Source organism: Oenanthe melanoleuca, chromosome 5, assembly GCF_029582105.1.
Source record: "Oenanthe melanoleuca isolate GR-GAL-2019-014 chromosome 5, OMel1.0, whole genome shotgun sequence".
NCBI classification, from domain to species: Eukaryota; Metazoa; Chordata; class Aves; order Passeriformes; family Muscicapidae; genus Oenanthe; species Oenanthe melanoleuca.
Genome location: NC_079339.1, coordinates 8,530,116 through 8,555,311, shown reverse-complemented (window position 1 = coordinate 8,555,311; position 25,196 = coordinate 8,530,116). Strand labels below are relative to the sequence as shown.

Here is a 25,196-nt window from a genome sequence, read left to right as displayed (position 1 = left end):
CCTGCCCTCCTCTCAGACAAGCCAGAACCTTTGGAATGGGATAAAATAAGGAAATGAGCCATTTTGGAAACTGTTCACCAGGGACAAGCTCTGCAGACAAGCCCGAATGTGGTTTATTCAATAAATTCTGAGTTCAGAGCTACAACATTAGAAATAAACAAAAGAAAAAAATAAAGTCAAATTTGATGTAGGGGTAAGAACAAAATGATAAAGATCAATACAAGATGGATTTTGACTGGAGCTGTTGTGCAGAGTCTCTGTTCAGCTTCTCCTGAGGATGGCAAGATTCAGGATGGAGGTGGTCAAGGGCTTCCCTGGACACTGATGCTGGGGAATCAGAGAATGGCCCCATTCTGCAGAACAGCAGCATAACCCCCTAATTTATGTCCAATTAAAACATCTGGTGATGTGAATTTGCATGTTGAAAGCTCTTTTTGGTCACAGGCACAAGGGTTCAGGGGAGGTCAGCTTTGACCTGGCACTTTACTCAGAAGGATTTAATTCTTTAATAAAAGAATATGACAAATTTCCACTGAAAGTATAAGGGAATGTTGCCGTCCCTGCCCAGCTCTTCAGCCTTACCTGGTGTTTCTTCCCATCAGCTGGGAATGCAGGGCTGGCTCTGCTGGACAGAAGGGGAAGGAGGCACCCTCTCCTGCCATTTAGAGGCACCAGCCCCACAAGGATTTGGGAAGTTTCCACCAGCCTCTGCTGGGTGTGTCCCCAGGCCTTAAGGTGACACATTCTTTGCAGGCAAGAGATCTTCCAAAACACCATGAAACTCATCTGGGTAGCCAAAAGAGATGGAGTTCATTCCCTGGGGCCCAGGCAATGAGGGTCATTCCATGGGGAACAGAGCTGGGGAACAGCACTGAGCCCAGCTGCACTGCCTGGAGCCATGTGGGCACAGCAGGGAGGAGGAAAGCCATGTTCCAATGTGCTCTATGGCAAAGCATCCCTCCCACATTGCCCCTGGCAATGCCCCTGCTCCCTTTTCCTGCAGGAGTACACCAGCACAGGGAGGGTGATGCTGTGCATATTTATTTATTTATCAGGTGACTCAAGGTAACCTGTGTCAAGGTCCTTCAGCAGGGCAGTGGAAGGGATCAACAGATTTAGATCACTGTGTCTGTGTTGGCATCATCACTGCAGGCTGTTTTTTCTTCCTTTTCCTCAAAGACCCTCTGGAGGGAGATCCGGAGAGACCCTATGGAGCAGGGACTCCAGCACCTCCCTGCCAGGAAGCAGATGAAGGGTTTGATGCTGCTGTAGGTGCAGGTGAGCAGGAAAAAAATCTCGGAGGACACAGGGAAATATCCGAGCTGCTGCAGGAAGTTGCAGAAGAAGAGGAGGAGAGTGAAGAGCACAATGATGAAGACAACGATGTGTCGCCTCTTGGGTTTCTGCTTCTTGGCGCCTCGCTTGGACTTGATGATGTTGATTGTGCTCAAAATGACCGTGGGGGCAGCAAAGAGGAGCAGGATGACAGCATAAATGGAGATGAGAGCTGCCCTGCACTGCCCCTGCTCGTGGGACGGGCACAGGGAAGTCACCATGGGAATGACAGTGAAGAGAGCAAAGAAGGCCCAGACCTGGACACTGTCCACCACCAACAACAGGCGCACAGGAAGATTTCGGCGGTAGCAGAACTGGAGGAGATTGGACATATCAAACACGCTGCTGCTGAGCATCAGCCGGAACAGCCCCCAGTAGTAGGAGACCACTGACAGCTGGAAAAGGAACCTCAAGTAGGTCAAAGGCACAATAGTAGAGCAGGACACGTCCTCCACCAGGGAAAGGAGGGCAGAGGGGACCATGAAGAGAAGAAAAAGTAAGTCGGTGACAGCCAGGTGAAACATGGCATAGGTACGGCTTTCCATGCTGTAGAGCCAGAGGACAGCGCCATTCCCTGCCAGCCCACAGAGGCAGATGAGCAGTGTCACACTGTGTATGGCCGCATTGGTGACATCTGTCTCACAGAGATCGTCCCCTTCAGTGGGTGAGGCAGGAGATGGGGACACAGTGGTCACCTCCATGGATGGACACTGGGCAGGCAGTGGGATGTGGTTGCTGGCTGTGGTCAGCGTGGATGGGAGTCAGTGGCTGGAGAATCCAGGAAGGGATGACACAGCTCCTGAGCAGCTCCCTGCAGTGGGAAGGATTCCATGGACAGGAGTGAGATGCACAGGGAAGAAGGGCAGTGGAAATTCAGCAGTGAGAGAGTGAGATTGCAGGGCTGGGATGTTCTGCAGGGTATATGGAAGGGAAGTACAGGGCACAGAGGGGTGCTGGGGAGGGCACTGCAGTCACCAGGAGAGGGTGGCAGGAACAGAGCAGCTGCTGGAGGAGAGGAAGGTGGGGGAGGGAGGAAGGAAAACATTCCACTGACCTGTTCACTGTGGGGTAGCAGCAGGCACAGGGGGTCTGTGCAGATCAGCAGTGCTTCCTGGTACCTCTTGCTCCTTTGGGATCCATGCCCTAAATCAGCTCCTCCCAGGTCAGTAACAAGAAGAAGGAGAAAGTGCCCAGATCACCAGGAGCTCTCCATTCCCATCCCTCTGGCTCTCTCTGTGACCTGTTCCGCTGTTGTTTCCCAAAGACTCTGTGGAGTCACAGGAGAGTTGGATATTGCATTTTTATCAATGTCAGAGTTTCACTTCCTCAGAGTTGTGTATCTAGGGTTTTTCTGCTACAGAGGAAGTGACTTTTGTGAAAAGCTCCAAATGAAATATGTGGGAAATGGCACCCCATTTCCTCCTGATGAGAAACATTCCCTCCCTGCAGAACGTCCTATTCTGCAACTGCATTCTCTCTTGCAAAAGGTTTCTAACATTCCTTGTTTGTCTTCTTTGAGGGGTCATTGTCCCTCCAGCAGCAGGGGGATGCTGGTGGTGCTGGTAGCACTGGAATGCTGGCAGTTCTGGCAGTGCTGGTGTGGCAGCACGGAGCTGCTCAGAGGTAATGCCCAATCCGGGAAGTGCTCCCTGATCATTGCCAAAACTTCCCCAGAACGTAAAAGAAGCACAACTGGACTGCTCCCTATCCTATCCTATCCTATCCTATCCTATCCTATCCTATCCTATCCTATCCTATCCTATCCTATCCTATCCTATCCTATCCTATCCTATCCTATCCTATCCTATCCTATCCTATCCTATCCTATCCTATCCTATCCTATCCTATCCCATCCCATCCCATCCCATCCCATCCCATCCCATCCCATCCCATCCCACCCTACCCTACCCTACCCTACCCTACCCCCATCCCCATCCCCATCCCCATCCCCATCCCCATCCCCATCCCCATCCCCATCCCCATCCCCATCCCCATCCCCATCCCCATCCCCATCCCCATCCCCATCCCCATCCCTATCCCTATCCCTATCCCTATCCCTATCCCTATCCCTATCCTCTATCCCTATCCCTATCCCTATCCCTATACCATCCAACATCCGACATCCTATATCCTATATCCTATATCCTATATCCTATATCCTATCCTATCCTATCCTATCCTATATCCTATATCCTATATCCTATATCCTATATCCTATATCCTATATCCTATATCCTATATCCTATATCCTATATCCTATATCCTATATCCTATATCCTATCCTAATCCTATCTCATCTCATCCCACAGGTTTCCAAGAGGGCAGCCGCTCCCCCACTCTGACCAGGGCCTGTCAGGCTTTGCTTTCCTCTGGGTTTGCTGGCATCCAGACCCCTCAAAATCCCCTCTGACCCTCTCCTGACCCCTCCACCCTGCTCTGACACCTCAGAACCCACCCAGGGCTGCTTGTTTTCCCCTGACAGCCCCACTGCTCCCAGCTCCACCTGGGACCCCAGCAGTGTCTCTGCTCCTCCTGGCCATAGGATGCTAGGACCCTGGAGGGAGGAGAACAGACCAGCTCCAATGTGCTCACAGAATGATAAATGTGGCTGAAGCCAGTGCAGAAACAGATAAGGAGGACTCGAGTGGTTTTGGGGCAAGTTCTGTAACAAGAAGCAAGAGCCCAGGGCCAAAAGAAAAGTTCAAGGCAGGGTCACATTTAATATTGCAGCACTCAGTGAATACAACCACCAGAGACCCCTCTGAATGATCCTCCAGCATCATAAAAATACTTCCAGTAGGAGATTGACACATGAAAATAAAGTCTACAAATATGATGTTTATGCATTAGATAAAAACTTTTTAACATCTATGTGTGGTTATAATGGATAAAACCCCTGTTGTAAAGTCTCACCACACACACAGATCAAGAAGAGATCCTTCTGTGTGTCCTGTGCAGTTAAAGAATTCCTGCTTCCAAATGCTTCTCATTGTGTTAGAAAGTTTATTTCAGCCAGTTTCAATGCCAGGATACTGATGAGAGACACAGGGCAGAGGAGCTGGGACCTGAGACCTGGGGAGGGCACTGTGGTCACCAGGAGAGGGTGGCAGGAACAGAGAAGCTGCTGGAGGAGAGGGAGGTGGGGGAGGGAGGAAGGAAAACATTCCACTGACCTGTTCACTGTGGGGCAGCAGCAGGCAAAGGGGGTCTGTGCAGACCAGCAGTGCTTCCTGACACCTCTTGCTCATTTGGGATCCATGTCCTAATGCAGCTCCTCTCAGGTCAGTAACATGAAGAAGGAGAAAGTGCCCACATCAGCAGGAGCTCCCCATTCCCATCCTGCTGGGTCTCTCTGTGCAGTCTCCTGCTGTTGTTTCCCAAGGCACGGTGAGGGCACAGGGACGTCAGAAGGGATTTCACAACTTTGGATGCATCAGAATTCCACAGCCTTTGGGTTCTTGATCTTCTTTTTTTTTTTCCCTACAAAGCAAGTGGTATTTTCCCTTGTTGTGAGAAACAATGCCACACTTCTTAAAATTTCAAAAAATTTCAAAAAATTTATTGAACTACACCAAGGGAGTTAATAATGTAAAAGGAACAGCTCTGGGTGCTCACCACAGCCACAGGCACACTGCCCACACCAGGAACACGCCTTATATACTCTTGGTAAACCAACCCCCTGGTAAGCCAAGCCCCACATTCAAACATATTCCACTCCTCTGACACAGCTCCTCCTTCATCCTGCCTTCCTGGAGCTTGTGCAGCCCTTGTGGCTTCAGCTCCACACCATGGTCAGAGATGAGCATTACAGCATTCAACATGAACACAGCACTCACATTAGGAAAACTCCACATCTGAACAGATCTTCTTTTAACATGGTAACACACATAATATCCATTCAACATTTGTGAGAGCAAATCACCATACTACCTGTTTATAACATCCGTGAATGCCTCCTCATTTCCCCCTAATTAGAAACACTTCTTTCCGGAAGAGTGTTCCGTTCTCCAACTTCCCTCCCTCCCCATAAATTATTTACTTCAAATTTCAATATGGTCCCCAAATTCATTCAAAGTAAAACACCTCTCAAAGCCGTGACCATCTTTACCGAAGTCTCAGGGTCCTCCCACAAGTCAGTAGTTACTTGGAAGAATCCCAGGACGAAGATGTGGGAGGCTGCTCCTCCCTCATGGTCATGGCTGCCTGGAGATTGAGGGACTGTGCTGCCTCAAGTTAACATCAAACAGTGAGTCTATCCACAAGAGCATGCAGTTTTTTAAAGATCAGGTGAAGGACATTAAAGGGCAGAAAAATAAAGACTGGCTGGAGGAACTCTCTGAAGGTTGGGGATTAAAGGGATGGGCACCTGCTTTCACTTAGGACATTTTGTTAATTTTATTTATCATTTTTATCATTTTACTCATGTTTCCTTGTTCAGTTCATTGTTTATAAAAATCTGTGGGAAGAGGTATTTTAGTAAATAAAGGGGAATTATGGAGGCACAGGGCCCAACGGAGGCCATGGGTCTTCCCTAGAGGGAAAGCGTTGAAGACGAGGAGCTTATTGTGCTCACCTGAAAAGGTAACCCATTGGCCAGGTCCTCTGTGGTTATGGTAGAGACAAAATCTTTCCCACAATGCTGTTTGATTGTTTGTAGTTACTTTGTACCTTATTGGCCGTCTGCCTTTATTCCACCCCTGAATCCTCAGATCATTGTTCCTGTTTCCCTACCCTGCCCCCTGCTTTCCCCATATAAACCCTGCTACCACAGACCTATTTGGTCAGTCTTTGTCCCTGGACCCCTTTGTGGAAGAAGAATAAAGACCTCTTTAGAACCCCATATGACAGCTGTTGCTCCTTTTTTTCAGTGTTGCCTGCAGCAGCAGCTGAAAACTGAGCTGAAATCACTCAGCAGAAGCAGATGTGCCTGTGCCACCAGGGCATCCATTCAAGGACACTTGCCTTGGGAGGTTGTGGTGCTCTGGCCATCAATGTCTGCTGTGACAAACATTGGCAGAGGATGGACTTGGACCTCTCAATGCTGTGGCCATCAGCAGTACACTGTAGAACATCATGGCAAGGAGGAAAAAGAAGCTTATATCTGCTGGGATGATGATGGGAGAGCAGGACAAACCCTCCAGTAGGAAGAGCAAAGTGAACGGGGGCATGATGATGAGGGAGAAGAAGGTGAGGATGGCCAGGGGAAGGATGTAAGGCAGTGATGGATTTAATGGAGTCCCTCTGGAGTGGAACCCAAGGAACCAGATGACAGCAGCATTCCTGCAGAATGCAGAAGTGACAGAGGCAGATGAGCAGTGTCACACTGTTTATGGCCACATTGGGGGCATCAGTCTCACAAAGATCAACTCCCTTGGTAGGTGAGATGGGAGATGGGGACATGGTGCTCAGCACCGTGAGTGGACTCTGGGCAGGCAGTGGGATGTGGCCCCAGGCAGTGGTTGCCAGAGTGGATGGGGAGTTGCATCTCCTCACTGTGCCAAGGGGTGAGCCTCGAGCAGTGAGGGGATCGGCCCAGGACCCGTTGGCGTTCGGAGATCACAGGAGAGCAACAAATGGGAGAGATCCCGGCTGGGAGAGGCCCCACTCCCAGGGAGGTTCTGGTCAGCAGTGCTGGGACCCAGGAGAGCTCCAATGGTCTCCTTTTGGATTGCTCTTTACAGGGCCCAAAGAGATGGGCTTGTCCTGGTTTGAAGTACAGGTATCTTACAATAAAGGCAGAAGTTTTCCTTTGAAACAGAGACCTGAATTCCACTCCCCCCAAGTATTGTAAACGTATGAATCAAGGACTCTGAGGCAGAGATAAGGGGGTAGGAATAACAGCTCTTTTACTAATATATCTAACTGTACAAGCAGAAACAACAGCAGTTGTTAAAATTACTAACAAAACAGAACAGATAACTCGGTTCCAGTCCTTTCTTTAGCTGTGGGCACACTCTCTCTCGGCAGGAGCGAAGGTGGGAGGGGGCGGCTGTGGCTGCGCCAGTTTCGGGTGGCAACGGGCTGGAGCGAGCAGCTCCTCGCTCACTGTTGGTGTCCGGGTGATTCACTGTGTCCGCAGAGGCAGGAAGCTGCAGCGGGGCAGATGCAGGGCAGGTGATCGCAGAGGGTCTGGCTCTCCTGCCTTCGGCCGCTTGGCTCCAAGACCGGGGGTCTCCTCCTCCGAGCTCGCTGGAAACACAAGTCCCCTCCGGAAGCACGAATGCCCCTCTCGAAGCCGATCCCACCTACCTCTTTTGTTTAAAGTTGTCAAAGATCCGGGGTGTAACCGGCCAGCTCCATTGGCATGATAATGGGAAAAATTCTTTAAATTGGCACAGTAATAGAAAAACATACAACCCCCAACATTATCCACCCCGAATTTTTCCCATGCCAACATGCTACAGCAAATTAAAACTTTTATGATATACATACATGCAGTTACAGGTACAGTATAATAGATAATTCACCCTAGAAAAAGGTCTCCTTGGGGTATGCATCGGGTCTTTCCATCCTTTTGCATCACCCACCAAGTGCAACCTGGCCTTTGAGCAAAAACCACCCCACAAACAGGATTGTCTTTGCTTGAGGGAGAGTTCACCCAAACAGTTTTTCCTAACATGTCTCTCAGGTGTACCACTGGAACCTTATCTCCATCTGGTGTTCCCAAGGGCTCAGATTGGGCAGGGCCTGCTCGGTTAGTGGAACCTCGGGTATTCACTAACCATGTGGCCTTTGGTAGATTGATCTCCCAGTTTTTGAAAGTCCCCCCACCAAGTGCCTTTAAGGTGGTTTTCAGCAGGCCATTGCACCGTTCGACTTTCCCAGCTGCTGGTGCATGGTAGGGAATATGGTACACCCAATCAATGCCATGTTCTCTAGCCCAGGTGCTTATAAGGCTATTTTTGAAATGAGGCCCATTGTCTGACTCAATTCTCTCAGGGGTACCATGCCTCCAGAGGTCCTGCTTTTCTAGGCCCAGGATGTTGTTCTGAGCAGTGGCATGAGGCACAGGGTAGGTCTCCAACCATCCAGTGGTGGCTTCCACCATGGTCAGCACGTAGCACTTGCCCTGGCGGGTCTGAGGTAGTGTGATGTAGTCAATCTGCCAGGCCTCTCTGTACTTGTACTGGGACCATCACCCCCCATACCAGAGGGGCTTCACCCGCTTGGCTTGCTTGATGGCAGCACATGTCTCACAGTCGTGGATAACCTGGGAGATGCTGTCCATGGTTAGATTCACCCCTTGGTCTCGTGCCCACTTATAGGTGGCATCTCTGCCCTGATGACCTGAGGCATCATGGACCCATCGAGCTAGGAACAACTCTCCCTTGTGTTCCCAATCTAAATCTATCTTTGAGACCTCTATCTGTGCAGCCTGATCTACCTGCTCGTTATGGTGGTGTTCTTCATTAGCCCGACTCTTGGGAACATGGGCATCCACATGACAGACTATCACGGGTAGCTTCTCTACCCGAGTGGCAATGTCTTTCCACTCATCAGCAGCCCAGATTGGTTTTCCTCTACGTTGCCAGTCAGCCTTTTTCCACCTTTACAGCCAACCCCACAGAGCATTGGCTACCATCCAGGAGTCAGTGTAAAGGTAGAGCTTTGGCCATTTCTCTCTCTCAGCAATGTCCAAGGCCAGCTGAACAGCTTTGAGCTCAGCAAGTTGACTTGATCCATCTTCTCCTTCTGTAGCTTGTGCAACCTGTCGTGTGGGGCTCCATATGGCTGCTTTCCACTTCTGCTTCATCCCCACAATGCGGCACGAACCGTCAGTGAAAAGGGCATAGCATTTTTCATCTGCTGGCAGTTGGTTGTATGGTGGGGCTTCTTCAGCCCGGGTCACTTGTTCCTGCTCCTCTTCATCAGCGAGACCAAAATCTTCACCTTCTGGCCACTTTGTAATTATCTCCAAAATCCCAGGGCGATTCGGGTTGCCAATACGGGCGCGCTGCGTGATGAGGGCAATCCACTTGCTCCATGTGGCGTCGGTGGCGTGGTGGGTAGAGGGAACCTTTCCTTTGAACATCAACCCCAGCACTGGCAGTCGGGGTGCCAGGAGAAGCTGTGCTTCCGTGCCAGTCACCTCTGAGGCAGCTTGAACTTCTTCATAGGCAGCCAGGATTTCCTTCTCTGTGGGAGTGTAATTGGCTTCAGATCCTTTGTAACTTCTGCTCCAGAATCCCAGGGGTCGGCCTCGGGTCTCACCAGGCGCCTTCTGCCAAAGGCTCCAGGACAGACCATGGTTCCCAGCTGCAGAGTAAAGCACATTCTTTACCTCTGGTCCCGTCCTGACTGGGCCAAGGGCTACTGCATGAGCCATCTCCTGTTTGATCTGGGCGAAGGCTTGCTGCTGTTCAGGACCCCAGTGGAAATCGTTCTTCTTGCGGGTGACCAGGTAGAGAGGGCTCACAGTCTGGCTGTACTCAGGGATGTGCATTCTCCAAAAGCCTATGGCACCTAGGAAAGCTTGTGTTTCCTTCTTGCTTGTTGGTGGAGACATTGCAGTGATCTTATTGATGACCTCAGTGGGGATCTGGCACCGTCCATCTTGCCACTTCACTCCCAGGAACTGGATCTCTCGGGCAGGTCCTTTGACTTTGCTCTTTTTAATGGCAAAACCGGTTCCCAGCAAAATCTGGATGATCTTCTCTCCCTTCTCAAGTACCTCCACTGTCGTGTTCCCCCACACAATGATGTCATCGATGTACTGCAAATGTTCTGGAGCCTTACCCTTTTCCAGTGCAGCCTGGATCAGTCCGTGGCAGATGGTGGGGCTGTGTTTCCACCCCTGGGGCAGTCGGTTCCAGGTGTACTGCACGCCCCTCCAGGTGAAAGCAAACTGAGGTCTGCACTCTGCTGCCAAAGGAATGGAGAAAAACGCATTGGCAATGTCAATGGTGGCATACCACCTTGCTGCCTTGGGCTCCAGCTCGTACTGCAGCTCCAGCATGTCCGGCACGGCAGCGCTCAGCGGTGGAGTCACTTCATTCAAGGCACGATAGTCCACAGTTAGTCTCCATTCTCCATTAGATTTTCGCACAGGCCAGATGGGGCTGTTGAAGGGTGAGTGGGCTTTGCTAACCACCCTTTGGCTCTCCAGCTCACGGATCATTTTGTGGATGGGGATCACAGCATCTCGATTTGTCCGGTACTGCCGGCGGTGCACTGTCATGGTGGCAATTGGTACCTGTTGCTCTGTCACTTTCAGGAGTCCCACTTGCAGATGGGTTTTCTGATAGTCCAGGCAAAGTGTTCAACTGCTTAATGCTCTCTGTTGCTACAGCAGCTATTCCAAAAGCCCACCTGAACCCCTTTGGGTCTTTGTAGTAGCCATTCCTGAGGAAGTCTATGCCTAGAATACGTGGAGCCCCTGGGCCAGTTACAATAGGATGTTTCTGCCATCCCTTCCCTGTCAGGCTAATCTCAGCTTCCAGCAAAGTGTATTCCTGTGATCCCCCCGTCACCCCAACAATAGAAACAGGTACCTTCCCCACGTGTTCTGATGGTATCAGGGTGCATTGTGAACCAGTATCAACTAGTACTCTATGTTTCTGTGGCTTTGATGTGCCAGGCCATCGCACCCACACTGTCCAATAGATCCTGTCATCCCATGCCTCTCCCTGGCTAGAGGCAGGGCCCCTCTAGCCCTGGTTGTTATTTCTTTCCTGGACATACATAGTGGATGTTCCTTCCAGGGGATCTGACAGATCATCCTCCCTTCTGTGATACCCTGCACCTTTACCATGGGAGGTTGAGGCTACCTTCATTTTAGCACGGTTCCCTCGGTTAGCATTTCCCTCCCTGAGCTGACGCACCCGTGCTGCCAGGACAGAAGTGGGTTTCCCATCCCATTTTTCCATGTCTTCTCCATGGTTTCGCAGGAAAAACCACAGGTCAGCTCGTGGGGTGTACCCTTTCTCCCTAGCTGGGGGGCGTTGGGTTCTAGATTTGGGGCCTGTGACTCACACTGGTGCTGCACTGATCTTTCTTATCTCCTCCCTCATCTCCTCCCTCATCTCCTCCCTCATCTCCTCCATCCTGTTTTGGACCTCTTGGAGGTCCCTGGCCACGGCAGAGACATTGGCCTGCATTGGGCCATTCATCATACTCTCAAAATTTCTTAGTCTGTTGGCAACAGAACCCACTGTGTCTTGGTGGTCATCAGCGTTGATCATTGCAATGAAGGTGGTATACTGAGATGGCCCCAGGTTTGCCAGATTCCACAGCATCTGCCCTGTGCACCTGACCTTGTCAGGATCATTGTCATGCTGTCCATCCCTCCCAAAGAGTACCTCTAATACTGCCACTTCTCTCAGCTGCTGGATCCCTTCCTCAAGAGTTTTCCAGCGCATTCTACGTTGGTACTCCTGCATTCTCTCTTTGTGGACAAACTTCTCTCTCACACTCATTAAAAGCCGGTCCCAGAGGGAAAGGAGGCCTTGCTCCCTTTCAAATATCTGGTCCACACCTGAATCCTGGGCCAAGGATCCCAAATTCCTGGCCTCAGTTCCATCCAGTTGCACACCCGTTCCCGTAAGGTCCCAGACCCGGAGTAACCAAGTTGTAAAAGGCTCACGGACTCGCCGTGCAATGTCTTTACGCAGGTTACGGAGACTGTCGTATGAGAGGGACTCTGTGACAATCTCAATCTCTGGCTCCCTTGCTGGTTGTGAGGACCCTCCTGGCTGATCCCCATTATCTAGGTGCCTCGTTTTGATCTTAGATTTTCTAGTTTCCACAGGGGCAACTGCCACTGGCTGTGGCTGCCCCTGTGATCCGGCTGGAGCCTGGACAGATACAACATCTACGGGTTCCACTGCAGCACCATCTGACTCTCCCTCTTCAGGGCAGGGGGAGGGTTTCTCACCAGCTGAAGAAAAGTGCTTCTTCAACATCTGGCTGTGCTCCTTCAACATCTGGCCAATATCCTTCACTAGAGCTCCCACCCACTCTGAGTGGTTCATTTCTGCAGTGGGCTGTGGGGCAGCATCAGGCTCTAGGGCAGCATCCCTAGTCTCCGGAGCAGAGTCATGTTCTGGGGCAACATCCCTAGTCCCTGGGGCAGGGGCAGACTTTGGGACAACATCCCTAGTCCCTGGGGCAGGGGCAGACTCTGGGGCCTCATCCCTAGTCCCTGGGGCAGGGGCAGACTCTGGGGCCACATTCCTAGTCCCCGGGGCAGGGGCAGACTCTGGGGCCACATCCCTAGTCCCTGGGGTAGGTATCAGGGTTGTTAACCAAGCCAATATTCCCTTGTTTCTGAATGCTAAGTAGAACAGGCCTATCAACAATGCCAACCAGTGTATAATAACACTAGCAATTAAAACAGATCTGAAATCCTTGAAAACTGGTGGAGTAGCTTCAAAAAACTGGGTGATGGGTTGGGAGAAAATTTCCCTTGCATTCATTACTTCACAGTAAGTACCATTATTGAAATAACCCCAGAAACACGCAGTTAGAGTATGATAGTTCTGGATCCATGTGGCCACTTCCCAGAGAAAATTAAAAAACCATGAATTCCTGACATAATCAATCCACCAAACTAATCGGATAATAGCTACAGTAACTTTGGTGAGAGGGCCCATATTCAAAAGAGGGCTTACAAATGGGAGAGAGGTATCTGTGGCCACATGGAGCCCAAACCAGATTAAACCAGACAACATGTTGCCCCTCAAGAGAGCTGTTACTCCTGTCTTAACTCTCCTCTTAATGCCCTCAGGCCCCACATTGGGCGCCAAAATCTGTCCTGGTTTGAAGGACAGGGGTCTGCCAAGAAAGGCAGAAATTTTCCTTTTAAACAGAGACCCGAATTCCACTTCACCCAAAATATTATAAACGTTTGAATCAAGGACTCTGAGGCAGAGATAAGGGGGTAGGAATAACAGCTCTTTTACTAATATATCCAACTGTACCAGCAGAAACAACAGCAGTTGTTAAAATTACTAACAAAACAGAACAGATAATTCAGTTCCAGTCCTTTCTTTAGCTGTGAGCACGCTCTCTCTCGGCGGGAGCGGAGGCGGGAAGGGGCGGCCGCGGCCGCGCCGGTCTCGGGGGGAGCGGCTGGAGCGGGCAGCTCCTCTCTCACCGTTCGGGTTCTGGTGCTCAGCTGTGTCCGCAGAGACTGGAGGCTGGAGCAGGGCAGATGCAGGGCAGGTGATGGCAGAGGGTCTGGCTCTCTCCTCCGTTGAGCCGCGTGGCATCCAAGACCGAGAGGATCCTCCTCCCCGCCCCCGGAAACACAAGTCCCCTCCGGAAGCATGAGAGCCCCTCTCCAAGCCGATCCCACCTACCCCTTTTGTCCAGAGCCCGCAAAGATCCGCGGTGTACCCGGCAGCTCCATTGGCATGACAATGGGAAAAATTCTTTAAATTGACACAGCAATAGGAAAAACACTCAACCCCCAACACAAATGGCTCCTCATTTCCTCCTGATGGGAAACATTCCTTCCCTGCAGAATTTCCCATTCTCCAACTCCCTTCTCACTCCCCCCAGGTTTCTACCATTCCAGATTTCTCTTTCCTGAGGGGTCATTTCCCTCCAGCAGCAATGGGTTGCTGGTGGTTCTGGTGGCACTGGAATGCTGGCAGTGCTGGCAGTGCTGGTGAGGCAGCTGTCTGCTTGTCACATACAACTACCATTTTGGGAAGAGCACTGGGATCATTGCTAAAGACTTCCCTGGGCCCAAGGAAGAACAACTGAGCTGCTCCCTGTCCTATAGCCATCCTATCCGACTCCCTGGAGCACATCCCCATCCCCATCCCCATCCTCATCCCCATCCTCACCCCTCTGGCCATTCTCATCCAATCCTATTGCATCCCACAGGTTTCCCAGAGAGCAGCTGCTCCACCACTCCAAGAGTGGTTGGTCAGGTTCTGCTGTCCTCCAGTGGGAAGATTTGGGATTGCTGCCATCCAGATCACCTCCAGCCCCCTTCTGGCTGTTTCCTGACCCCTCCGAAAGTGCCTCCAACCCTCCAGACTGTCCCGGGGCTCCCTTTTCTCCCCAACAGCCCTGATGCTGCCCTGCTCCACCTGGGAACCTGGCAGTGTCTCTGCTCCTCATGGCTGTAGAGGTCTAGGACCCAGGAGGGAGGAGGAAAGCCCAGCTCCAATGTGCTCTGCAGGAGAACACAGGATGGTAAATGTGGCTGGAGCCAGTGGAGAAACAGATGAAGAGGCCTGCAGTGGTCTGGGGGAAGTTCTGTAGCAAGAAGCAAGAGCAAGTGGCCAAAGGAAAAGTTAAGGGCAAGGTCATATTTAATATCAGCACTCAGTGAATATGTCCACCTGAGGCCCCTGTGGATGATCGTCCAGGGCCATGAAAGGACTTTGAAAAGAAGGTGAATTCATTGAAATATGTCCTAGGAAGGTGAACTTTATGTATTAGATAAGGAGCACACAGTAATGACTGTGTGTGGTTTTAATGGACAAAACCCATTACAAAGTCTCACCACTCGAACAAGGAGAGATCCTTCTGTGTGTCCAGCAGAGGTAAAAATTCCTTCTTCCTAATGCATTCCATTGTGTTAGGAAGTTTATTGTGGCTGGTTTTGGTATCACTCCCAATTCCCATCTCCATTCCCCATCCCATCCCATCCCATCCCATCCCATCCCATCCCATCCCGTCCCGTCCCGTCCCGTCCCGTCCCGTCCCATCCCATCCCATCCCATCCCATCCCATCCTCGCTCTCCACCTTGAAGTTATGCCCATCGGGCTCTGCTGCTCTCCAGTCAGGACATTTGGGAGGAACAGCATCCCGACCGTTCCAAACATCCTCCAGACCCTTCCAGAGCCCTCCAACCCTTCCAGACACCACTGACAGTCTCCAGTCCTGCCCCGAGGCTGGCTTTTCCCCCAGGACAGCCCCACTCCTGCCCTTCTCTCCCTAGGACCATGGGCAGTGTCTCTGCTTCTCCCAGACATTCACGGTCTTATACCTTAAAACTGGCATTTTAGCAAAGGAATAACACTGAACAACAGTTAGCTGAAAAGGTGTTTCATTACTTAGCCCTGCTAAAGGCATGATTTGCACACTGCTGGGGCCAGGAGAGCTCCAAGGGTCTCCTTTTGGAATGCTGTTTATAGGGCCCCAAGAGAAGGGTTTCAGTCACAACCATGTTTAATCCTGGCCACACTTTGGGCTGGCAATGTTCTGTGAAAGTGTGAGAACAGGGATGTTGTGCCATCCAGGGAAGCGAAATAATTTCCAAGGCTGTCCATAGAACCCAGGAGTTTGTTGGAGAGCAGAAGTTCCTGGGAGCAGAGGGTGTTTCTGATGAGCTGCAGAGGAGCTGAGCCCAGGGGCTGCTCCTCAAGGCTGATGCCTCAGGAGCATTTCTCAGATCCCAGTACAGCCTGGAAAGGGAGAGGGGATGCACCAGCAAAGAGAGGGTGACACTTTAGAGATTTATTCATCAGATGGCTCATTGAATCTCTCAGCCACTGTCCCGGGGTCCCTCAGCAGTGCAGCAGGAGGAATCACCAGACTCCGAGCACAGCTTCCATGGCAGGATCATCGATGCCAGCAGGGTTTCCTTCTGGGTCTGCAAAGATCCTCTGGAGAGAGAGCCAGAGGGACTCCACAGAGCAGGGCCTCCAGCAGCTCCCTGCCAAGAAGTAGATGAATGGTTTGATGGTGCTTTTGATGTAGTTGAGAAGAAAAGCTCCTTTAGGGGACAAAATGGTATAGCCGAACTCCTGCAGTAAATTTCTGAGGCTAAAGGGCAGAGTGAGGAGCACAGTGAGGCAGATAACAATGTCGAGCCTCTTGGTTGCTGTTAGTGGGAGCCAGACTTTACCTTGATGAAAAGGATTGTGCTGGATATGAGCATGAAGAGAGCACAGAGGAGGAGGTTGAAGGTGTGCATAGAGATGAGAGATGACAGACATCTGGCAGTATTCAGGTAGCTGGGATGAACACAGGAACATTACTGTGGCAAAGAGAGTCAAGACAATGATGGAGAATGCCCAGAGCAGGGCACACACCACCATCGACAGGTGCTGGGGATGGTGGCAGCAGTGCCAGAGCAGGCAGTGGATGGACCTTCACCTCCGGATGTTGATGGCTGTCAGCAGGTACAGCCCTAGGCTGCAGGACACCAGTGACAGCCAGAAAACCAACCACACATACTGCAAGGGCATGATGGCAGAGCAGGACACTTCCTCCAGCAGGAAAAGCAGACTGGAGGGGACAAGAAGGAGGAGGAAGTCAATAAAAGTCAGGATGAGGATGTAATGGGTGTTGCTGTTCCTGCTCAAACAGCAGAAGCCGAGGAGCCAAAGGACAGCCCCGTTCCCAGCCAGCCCAGTGAGGCAGATGAGCAGTGCCACACGGTGCATGGCCACACTGGTGACATCTGTCTCACAGAGATCGTCTTCTTCAGTGGGTGAGGCAGGAGATGGGAACAGGGTGGTCACATCCATGCATGTGCAGGCAGTGGGATGTGGTCCCTGGCTGTGGTCAGAGAGGATGAGAGTCAGTGGTTGGAGAATCCAGGGATGGACCATGGGGCTCCTGAGCAGCTCCCTGCAGTGGGAAGGATTCAGTAGGAAGGAGTTATTTGTGCAGGGGAGGACAGCAGGCAAAGGGGGGTCTGTCCAGATCAGCAGTGCTTCCTGGTACCTCTTGTTCCTTTGGTATCCATGTCCTAAAGTAGATCCTCTCAGGTCAGTAAGATGAAGAAGAAAGTGTCCAGATCACCAGGAGCTCCCATTCGACTGCTTCTTGCTCCCCTCATTGCCCTCTCCTGGTGTTACACCCCCAGACTCAGTGGAGTCATGGCGCAACCAGAAATCGCATCTTTGGCTATTTCAGAGTTTCACTTCCTCAGAGTTATTTATCTTGGCTTTGGGTTTTTTTGTTCTTGTTTTTGTTTTTTTTTTTTTTCAATAGAGGGAGTGACTTTTGCCAAAGTTCCAAAGGAAATATTTCCCATGTGGCTCCTCCCTTCCTCCAGATAAAAAACATTTCTTCCCTGCACAGTGTGCCGTTCTCCAAGTGCCTTCCCTCTCCTGACAGGTTTCTACCATTCCTCATTTCTCTTCCCTGAGCGGTCATTTCCCTCTAGCAGCAGTGGGTTGCTGGTGGTGCTGGGGACACTGGAATGCTGGCAGTGCTAATGAAGCATCTGGCTGCTTGTCAGAAACAACTCCCATTCTGGGAAGAGCTGCAGGATCATTGCCAAAGCCTCCCTCATCTGAAGAAAACACAGCTCAGTCAAGAACTCCCACTTTTGTAATTCTACCACAGGCTCACACAGCCCAAGAGAAATGCAGCAATCAGCTGCTTACAGACAGGTTATCAGCACTTAGATTCCTCTTGGAAACTGTGTGGTGAAGGTGAAGTACAGCTGAAAATAAGATTTTAACTAGAAATCAATGTGTAGCAGCACATTTGTACTGCAAGATCCTAAGGATCTGCCTGAGGAAAGAGGGAGCAAGTTCAGGCTGTTCAAATGACAAGTTTTTGGGATTGGGGTTGCTTTAAAATGAAAGAGGAAGCTGACATGGAGAGAAACTGCTTTTGCCATAGGTCTCGTGGCTGAGGCTCTGTCCTGTTCCTCATTTCCTGCAGAAATTCAAGAGCAGGTTAGAAGCAGAGCCCTGATCTCATCACAGGCTCTGCAATAGTTCCTGTCTGTGAGAGCCCTGGAGAACAGGAGCCAGCACGGAGAACAGGGGTTGGGCAGGAGCTGGGACAGACCCGGACACTGCTCGGGCTCATCCTGTGGGTTTCACTCCCCTTTCCCAAGTGACCATTCCAGGGAACCTCTGAAGATCCCGACCCAGGGACAGCAGCTGGTGTGTGTGAGGTGATGTGAGTCCACTCTGGTGAAGTTGTTCAGGCTGCAAGTGAAAAAAAGGTAAGACTCCTTTTCAACTCAGTCGGTACCTCCTCCTTGGCTGGAACCTGGTCATCCCCTTTTTTTTTTTAGGGAATACCTGTGTGTAGGATATGAAAAGCTATAAACCTTGTGGGAAAGTTGAGGGAATATTGAAATGCATGTCCTGCTGAAGGAATTTAGCATCTCAGTGATATCAGCTGACACCTGAGAATCCAGGTCAGATCCATCCCAAAGCCATTTGCTCTCTGATATCTGCATGGACAATTCTTTCCTTCTCCAATGGTTTTCCTCCTCCACCTCTGTCCTGTCCACAGCTAGGTAGGAGGTATGTCCCTGGCTTTTGTGCCAGGCACACCAGACCAGGCTCCCACATCCTACTTGCCATCTCTCCTGCACCTTGCCTGTCTCTGTGCCGCTCCACATGGAAGTTGTGAGAGGGAAAAGATGGGAAAAGCCACGTTTGGGGGACAGCAGAGTTTCTATGGTTTCAGGGTTTCTGTGATTTCTACGATTTCTATGGTCTCTGTTTGTCACCCCTGCAGCTGTGTAAGGAGAGGGAGAAGCAGCAGAGGTGTCACAATGAGCGCATTTTCCCCTGCCGTGGAGGGAGCCAGCCCGGTGGGAAGGCATCCAAGGGGAGCTGGCATGAGGAGAATCACTCCAACTGGACCCACTGTGACCACAGCCACTGGAGCACAGTCCCTGTCACGCTGCTGCTGAGCATGTGTGGAATGGTGGGGAACAGGGCTGTGCTCTGGCCCTTCAGATTCCGCAGCTACAGGAACCCCATCACCATCTGTGTGCTCACCCTGGCCATGGCCGACTTCACCTTCCTGCTCTCCATCACCATCACCCTGGGGGTATTTCTGTCCCTGAGAGCTTCTGCCACCAGCTGGGCCCATGACAGGGCAGTGACATCTGGGCTGAATGTCACCATCCTCTTGGCTTTCCCTGCTGGTATCTACTCTCTGGCAGCCTTCAGTGCTGTGACAGATCTGTTTGTCCTCCAGTGTCCTGCTGGCCCAGCTACCACTCCCAGCTCCTTCCCAGTGCTCCTGTGTGCCCTGCTCTGGCTCCTCTCCTTCCTGCTCACTGTCACCCTCTGTTTCCACCCTTCAGTGCTTATGGCCTTGGTCCTGAGCTACCTCTTCTCAGTGCTCACCCTGACCTGTTCTGGTCTCTCCCTGCTGCCCAGGCTCCTGTCCTGCTCATGGAAATAGCCCCCATGGGAGCTCTGTGCCCTGCTCCTGCTGCCTGATGTGTCCTTGCCCATTTACACCACTCATTTTGGGTACTGGATCTTGTTGAGAGTGTTTGACTTCTCTGTCTTTCCCCTCAGCACCTCTCTCCCACTCTCCTGTGCCAGCAGCAGTGCCCACCCTCTGATTTACTTCCTGGCTGGGAGCTGTGCAGAGGAATTCACCCTCTCCGGTAGTGTTGCCTTCCAGAGGAGTTTTGAGGATGTGCCAGGGTCAGGGAATAGGGACAACACTGTGGAATCATCATCAAGTCGAATCATCATTAAATTGTGTCATCATAAAATAAAACAATAAAATATCCAGAGTTGGAAGGAACCCACAAAGATCATGGAGTTCAGCTCCTGACCCTGCACAGGATATCTCAACAATCTCATCCTTTGCCTGAGAGAAGTCTCCAAAACTCCTTGAGCTCTGTGAGGCTGGTGCTCTGTGCAGCAGGAGAACTCCTGCCTGGGGTGGATGCTGAATGACATGAGGAATCATCATGGATTGGTTTGGGTTGGAAGTAACCTTAGAGATCATTGCATTTCAACCCTTCTGCCATGAGAAGGGACACCCAGGAAACCTCTTGCTTTGAAGTCTTTGCTTTGAGTCTTTCCTATTCTACAGGTCTGAATTGGAATTGCTTTCTCTGTCTCAGAAATGAGCTTCTATACCCTGTGGAATAATCAAATTGAGTCACCAAGGCTGAGAGCTTTTCCCAGTGGATTTCCATGGTTTGTTTACTTAGAAACAGCATGCAGGTGGATAAGAGATCTCAGCACAGCAGTGCAGAACAATTCTTGGGCAAATCCTCTCCATTTCCATCAGGTCCTGACACACAGGAAGACCCTGTGGAGGCTTCACACTGAGTTTTGATCCACAGGCTTGTGTGCAGGTGTTTGGGATAGCCCCTGGAAGGCTTTCCCCAAAATGCACACTCAGTTTGGGATAGTGGGCTGTCATGCGAGTTGGAGAAGGATGGTCTTTAAGGATCGTTCCAACCCAAACCATTCTAGAATTCCGTGGAAAACAGGAAGCTCAGCTAGGGAGTGGCCCCGGCCACCCTGGAGACAAGGAAGGTGCTTGAAAGTAGAAAAAGTGCATTGAAGAATCATGATCCTTCTGCACTTGTCTTGGGAGGGACTCCCTGGCTGAGTTCGTTCTTTCGCAAGATGTGCCGAGAAAAGTTTCTACATTCCATTGGACAGGAAAATCAGAGTGAGGAAGTAAAAAACCGTCTTAGATGTCAAAGTCTACCTCTTCTGTTAATTATTAACAAGTCTGTTAATAAATGCTTGCGGGATGTTTGCTCTGATGTGTTTCTTGTGCCCCTAAAGCCTGACTCAGCACCAACGGCTTTCACTTTCCCTTACCTTCCCAGAAGCAGTGGTACCTCGATTTCCCCTGGATTTAAGGCAGTGGGAAAAGGAGGGACAACTCCCTCCTGGGTAGGAGATACCTGCTGCCCAGGTCTCTTCCAGAAGGAATGAGGAGATCTTGGCAGTGTCAACATCAGCTCAACCATTGCAGGCACGTGCCTTAGGAAGAGCTCTGGTATGAGACAGGGACCTGCCCTCCTCTCAGACAAGCCAGAACCTTTGGAATGGGATAAAATAAGGAAATGAGCCATTTTGGAAACTGTTCACCAGGGACAAGCTCTGCAGACAAGCCCGAATGTGGTTTATTCAATAAATTCTGAGTTCAGAGCTACAACATTAGAAATAAACAAAAGAAAAAAATAAAGTCAAATTTGATGTAGGGGTAAGAACAAAATGATAAAGATCAGTACAAGATGGATTTTGGCTGGAGCTGTTGTGTAGAGTCTCTGTTCAGCTCCTCCTGAGGATGGCAAGATTCAGGATGGAGGTGGTCAAGGGCTTCCCTGGACACTGATGCTGGGGAATCAGAGGATGGCCCCATTCTGCAGAACAGTAGCATAACCCCGTAATTTATGTCCAATTAAAACATCTGGTGATGTGAATTTGCATGTTGAAAGCTCTTTTTGGTCACAAGGAACAAGGGTTCAGGGGAGGTCACTTTTTACCTGGCACTTTACTCAGAAGGATTTAACTCTTTAATAAAAGAATATGACAGATTTCCACTGAAAGTACAAGGGAATGTTGCTGTCCCTGCCCATCTCTGCAGCCCTACCTGATGTCTCTTCCCATCAGCTGGGAATGCAGGGCCAAATCTTCTGCACAGAAGGGGAAGGAGGCTCAGTGTGATCCCAGCCCCTCTCCTGCCATTCAGAGGCACCAGCCCCACAGGGATTTGGGAAATCACACCCTGTGCTGGGTGTGTCCCTGTTCCTTAACATGTCACATTCTTTGCAGGCAAGAGATCTTCCAAAACACCATGAAACTCATCTGGGTAGCCAGAGGAGATGGAGTTCATTCCCTGGGGCCCAGCCAAAGAGGGTCATTCCATGGGGAACAGAGCTGGGGAACAGCACTGAGCCCAGCTGCAATGCCTGGAGCCATGTGGGCACAGCAGGGAGGAGGAAAGCCATGCTCCAATGTGCTCTATGACAAAGCATCCCTGTCACATTGCCTCTGGCCATGCCCCCGCTCCCTTCTCCTGCAGGAGTACACCAGCACAGGGAGGGTGATGCTGTGCATATTTATTTATTTATCAGGTGACTCAAGGTAACCTGTGTCAAGGTCCTTCAGCAGGGCAGTGAAAGGGATCAACAGACTTAGATCACTGTGTCTGTGTTGGCATCATCACTGCAGGCTGTTTTTTCTTCCTTTTCCTCAAAGACTCTCTGGAGGGAGATCCGGAGGGATCCCGTGGAGCAGGGACTCCAGCACCTCCCTGCCAGGAAGTAAATGAAGGGTTTGATGCTGCTGTGGATGCAGGGGAGCAGGAAAAAGATCTCGGAGGACACAGGGAAATATCCGAGCTGCTGCAGGAAATTGCAGAAGAAGAGGAGGAGAGTGATGACCACAATGATGGAGACAACAATGTGTCGCCTCTTGGGTTTCTGCTTCTTGGCGCCTCGCTTGGACTTGATGATGTTGATTGTGCGGAAAATGACCGTGGGGGCAACAAAGAGGAGCAGGATGACAACATAAATGGAGATGAGAGCTGCCCTGCACTGCCTCTGCTCGTGGGATGGGCACAGGGAAGTCACCATGGGAATGACAGTGAAGAGAGCAAAGAAGGCCCAGAACTGGACACTGCCTACCACCAACAACAGGCGCTTGGGAAGATTTCGGTGGCAGCAGAGCTGGAGGAGCTTGGACATGGCAAACAAATTGCTGCTGAGCATTACTTCGAACAGCCCCCAGAAGTAGGAGACCACTGACAGCTGGAAAAGGAACCTCAAGTAGATCAAAGGCACAATAGTAGAGCAGGACATGTCCTCCACCAGGAAAAGGAGGGGCGAGGGGACGATGAAGAGAAGTATGAGGAAGTCGATGACAGCCAGGTGAAACATGGAAAGTGTACGGCTTTCCATGCTGTAGAGCCAAAGGACAGCCCCATTCCCAGCAAGCCCACAGAGGCAGATGAGCAGTGTCACACTGTGTATGGCCACGTTGGTAGCATCTGTCTCACAGAGATCGTCTCCTTCAGTGGGTGAGGCAGGAGATGGGGACACGGTGGTCACCTCCATGGATGGACTCTGGGCAGGCAGTGGGATGTGGTTGCTGGCTGTGGTCAGAGTGGATGGGAGTCAGTGCTTGGAGAATCCAGGAAGGGATGACACAGCTCCTGAGCAGCTCCCTGCAGTGGGAAGGATTCCATGGATAGGAGTGAGATGCGCAGGGAAGACGGGCAGTGGAAATTCAGGAGTGAGAGAGGGAGATGGGAGGGCTGGGATGTTCTGCAGGGTATATGGGAGGGAAGTACAGGGCACAGAGGGGTGCTGGGGAGGGCACTGCAGTCACCAGGAGAGGGTGGCAGGAACAGAGCAGCTGCTGGAGGAGAGGAAGTTGGGGGAGAGAGGAAGGAAAACATTCCACTGACCTGTTCACTGTGGGGCAGCAGCAGGCAAAGGGGGTCTGTGCAGATCAGCGGAGTTTCCTGGGTCTTGCTCTTTTAGGATCCATGTCCAAAAGCAGCTCCTCCCAGGTCAGTAACAAGAAGAAGGAGAAAGTGCCCAGATCACCACGAGCTCTCCATTCCCATCCCTCTGGCTCTCTCTGTGACCTGTTCTGCTGTTGTTTCCCAAAGACTCTGTGGAGTCACAGGGGAGTCGGAAATTGCATCTTTGTCTACGTCAGAGTTTTACTTCCTCAGAGTTGTGTATCTAGAATTTTTCTGCTACAGAGGAAGTGACTTTTGTGAAAAGCTACAAGTGAAATATGTGGGAAATGGCACCCCATTTCCTCCTGATGAGAAATATTCCCTCCCTGCAGAATGTCTTATTCTGCAACTGCCTTCTCTCTCACAAAAGGTTTCTAACATTGCTTGTTTCTCTTCCTTGAGGGGTCATTGTCCCTCCAGCAGCAGGGGGATGCTGGTGGTGCTGGTAGCACTGGAATGCTGGCAGTTCTGGCAGTGCTGGTGCGGCAGCATGGAGCTGCTCAGAAGTAATGCCCATTCCGGGAAGTGCTCCCTGATCATTGCCAAAACTTCCCCAGAACGTAAAAGAAGCACAACTGGACTGCTTCCTCTCCTCTCCTCTCCTCTCCTCTCCTCTCCTCTCCTCTCCTCTCCTCTCCTCTCCTCTCCTCTCCTCTCCTCTCCTCTCCTCTCCTCTCCTCTCCTCTCCTCTCCTCTCCTCTCCTCTCCTCTCCTCTCCTCTCCTCTCCTCTCCTCTCCTCTCCTCTCCTCTCCTCTCCTCTCCTCTCCTCTCCTCTCCTCTCCTCTCCTCTCCTCTCCTCTCCTCTCCTCTCCTCGTCCTCGTCCTCGTCCTCGTCCTTATCCTAATCCTATCCCCATGTCCTGCCCATCCTAGCCCATCCCACAGGTCTCACAGACGGCAGCTGCCCTCCACTCTGACCGTGGCCCTTCAGGCTTTCCTCTGGGTTTCCCAGCATCCACACCCCTTCCACACCTTCTGACCTTCTCCTGACCCCTCCACCCTCCACTGCTCTGACACCCCAGAACCCACCCAGGGCTGCTTGTTTTCCCCTGACAGCCCCACTGCTCCCAGCTCCACCTGGGACCCCAGCAGTGTCTCTGCTCCTCCTGGCCATAGGGTGCTAGGAGTCAGGAGGGAGAAGGAAAGCCCAGCTCCAATGTGCTCACAGGATGATAAATGTGGCTGGAGCCAGTACAGAAACACATAGGGAGGCCAACAGAGGTTTCTGTAACAAGTTCTGCTACAAGAAGCAGGAGCACATGGCCAAAGGAAAAGTTCAAGGCAGGGTCACCTTTAATATCACAGCACTCAGTGAGTACGACCACCAGAGACCCCTCTGAATGATCCTCCAGGATCATAGTAGTACGTCCAGTAGGAGTCTGAAACATGAAAATAAACTCTAGGAAAATCATGTTTACATGTTATATAGGAACTTTTTATCATCTGTGTGTGGTTATAATGGATAAAACCCCTGTGTGTAAAGTCTCACCACACACAGATCAAGGAGAGATCCTTCTGTATGTCCTATCCCGGCAAAGAATTCCTGCTTCCAAATGCTTCCCATTGTGTTAGAAAGATTTTTTCAGCCAAGTTCAATGTCAGGATACAGATGGGAAACACGGGGCATGGGGCACAGGGGGGACCTGGGGAGGGCATTGTGGTCACCAGGGGAAGGTGGCAGGAACAGAGCAGCTGCTGGTGGAGAGGAACGTGGGAGAGGAAGGAAAACATTCCACT

The 25,196-nt window shown here is 51.1% G+C and overlaps 3 protein-coding genes across 8 annotated transcripts in view; 1 reads left to right on the top strand and 2 right to left on the bottom strand.

Annotated features, from left to right (window-relative positions):
• Nucleotides 1-73: 73 nt before the first annotated feature.
• Nucleotides 74-25,193, bottom strand: LOC130253456 (mas-related G-protein coupled receptor member F-like). 2 transcript variants are annotated; one of them, XM_056492042.1, is made up of 3 exons: nucleotides 4,509-5,148; nucleotides 2,390-2,602; nucleotides 74-2,146 (listed from the first exon to the last, which is right to left on the bottom strand). In XM_056492042.1, the coding sequence occupies exon 3, from the start codon at nucleotides 2,034-2,036 to the stop codon at nucleotides 1,116-1,118; it is 921 nt and encodes a 306-aa protein (XP_056348017.1). In that variant the 5' UTR covers nucleotides 2,037-2,146; nucleotides 2,390-2,602; nucleotides 4,509-5,148; the 3' UTR covers nucleotides 74-1,115. The 2 variants fall into 2 exon arrangements, with proteins under 2 accessions (XP_056348017.1, XP_056348018.1); XM_056492043.1 differs by lacking the exon at nucleotides 4,509-5,148 and adding an exon at nucleotides 24,751-25,193 and having other exon boundaries at nucleotides 74-2,602.
• On the top strand, nucleotides 16,579-20,972 carry LOC130253605 (mas-related G-protein coupled receptor member A-like). The gene is given in 2 exon segments (XM_056492305.1): nucleotides 16,579-16,726; nucleotides 18,633-20,972. Coding segments are annotated over 2 exon segments (1,257 nt in total). The 3' UTR covers nucleotides 19,742-20,972.
• LOC130253457 (mas-related G-protein coupled receptor member H-like) overlaps nucleotides 21,059-25,196 on the bottom strand; it is a 151,152-nt gene continuing 147,014 nt past the window's right edge. For 4 of the 5 annotated variants that reach the window (XM_056492047.1, XM_056492046.1, XM_056492048.1 and 1 more), the window contains exons 2-3: nucleotides 23,399-23,608; nucleotides 21,059-23,155 (exon numbers count right to left, since the gene is read on the bottom strand). In XM_056492047.1, the coding sequence (XP_056348022.1) occupies nucleotides 22,125-23,045 (921 nt within the window). In that variant the 5' untranslated portion in view covers nucleotides 23,046-23,155; nucleotides 23,399-23,608 and the 3' untranslated portion in view covers nucleotides 21,059-22,124. The remainder of the gene's footprint in view (nucleotides 23,156-23,398; nucleotides 23,609-25,196) is intronic. The other variant, XM_056492045.1, reaches the window with a different exon arrangement.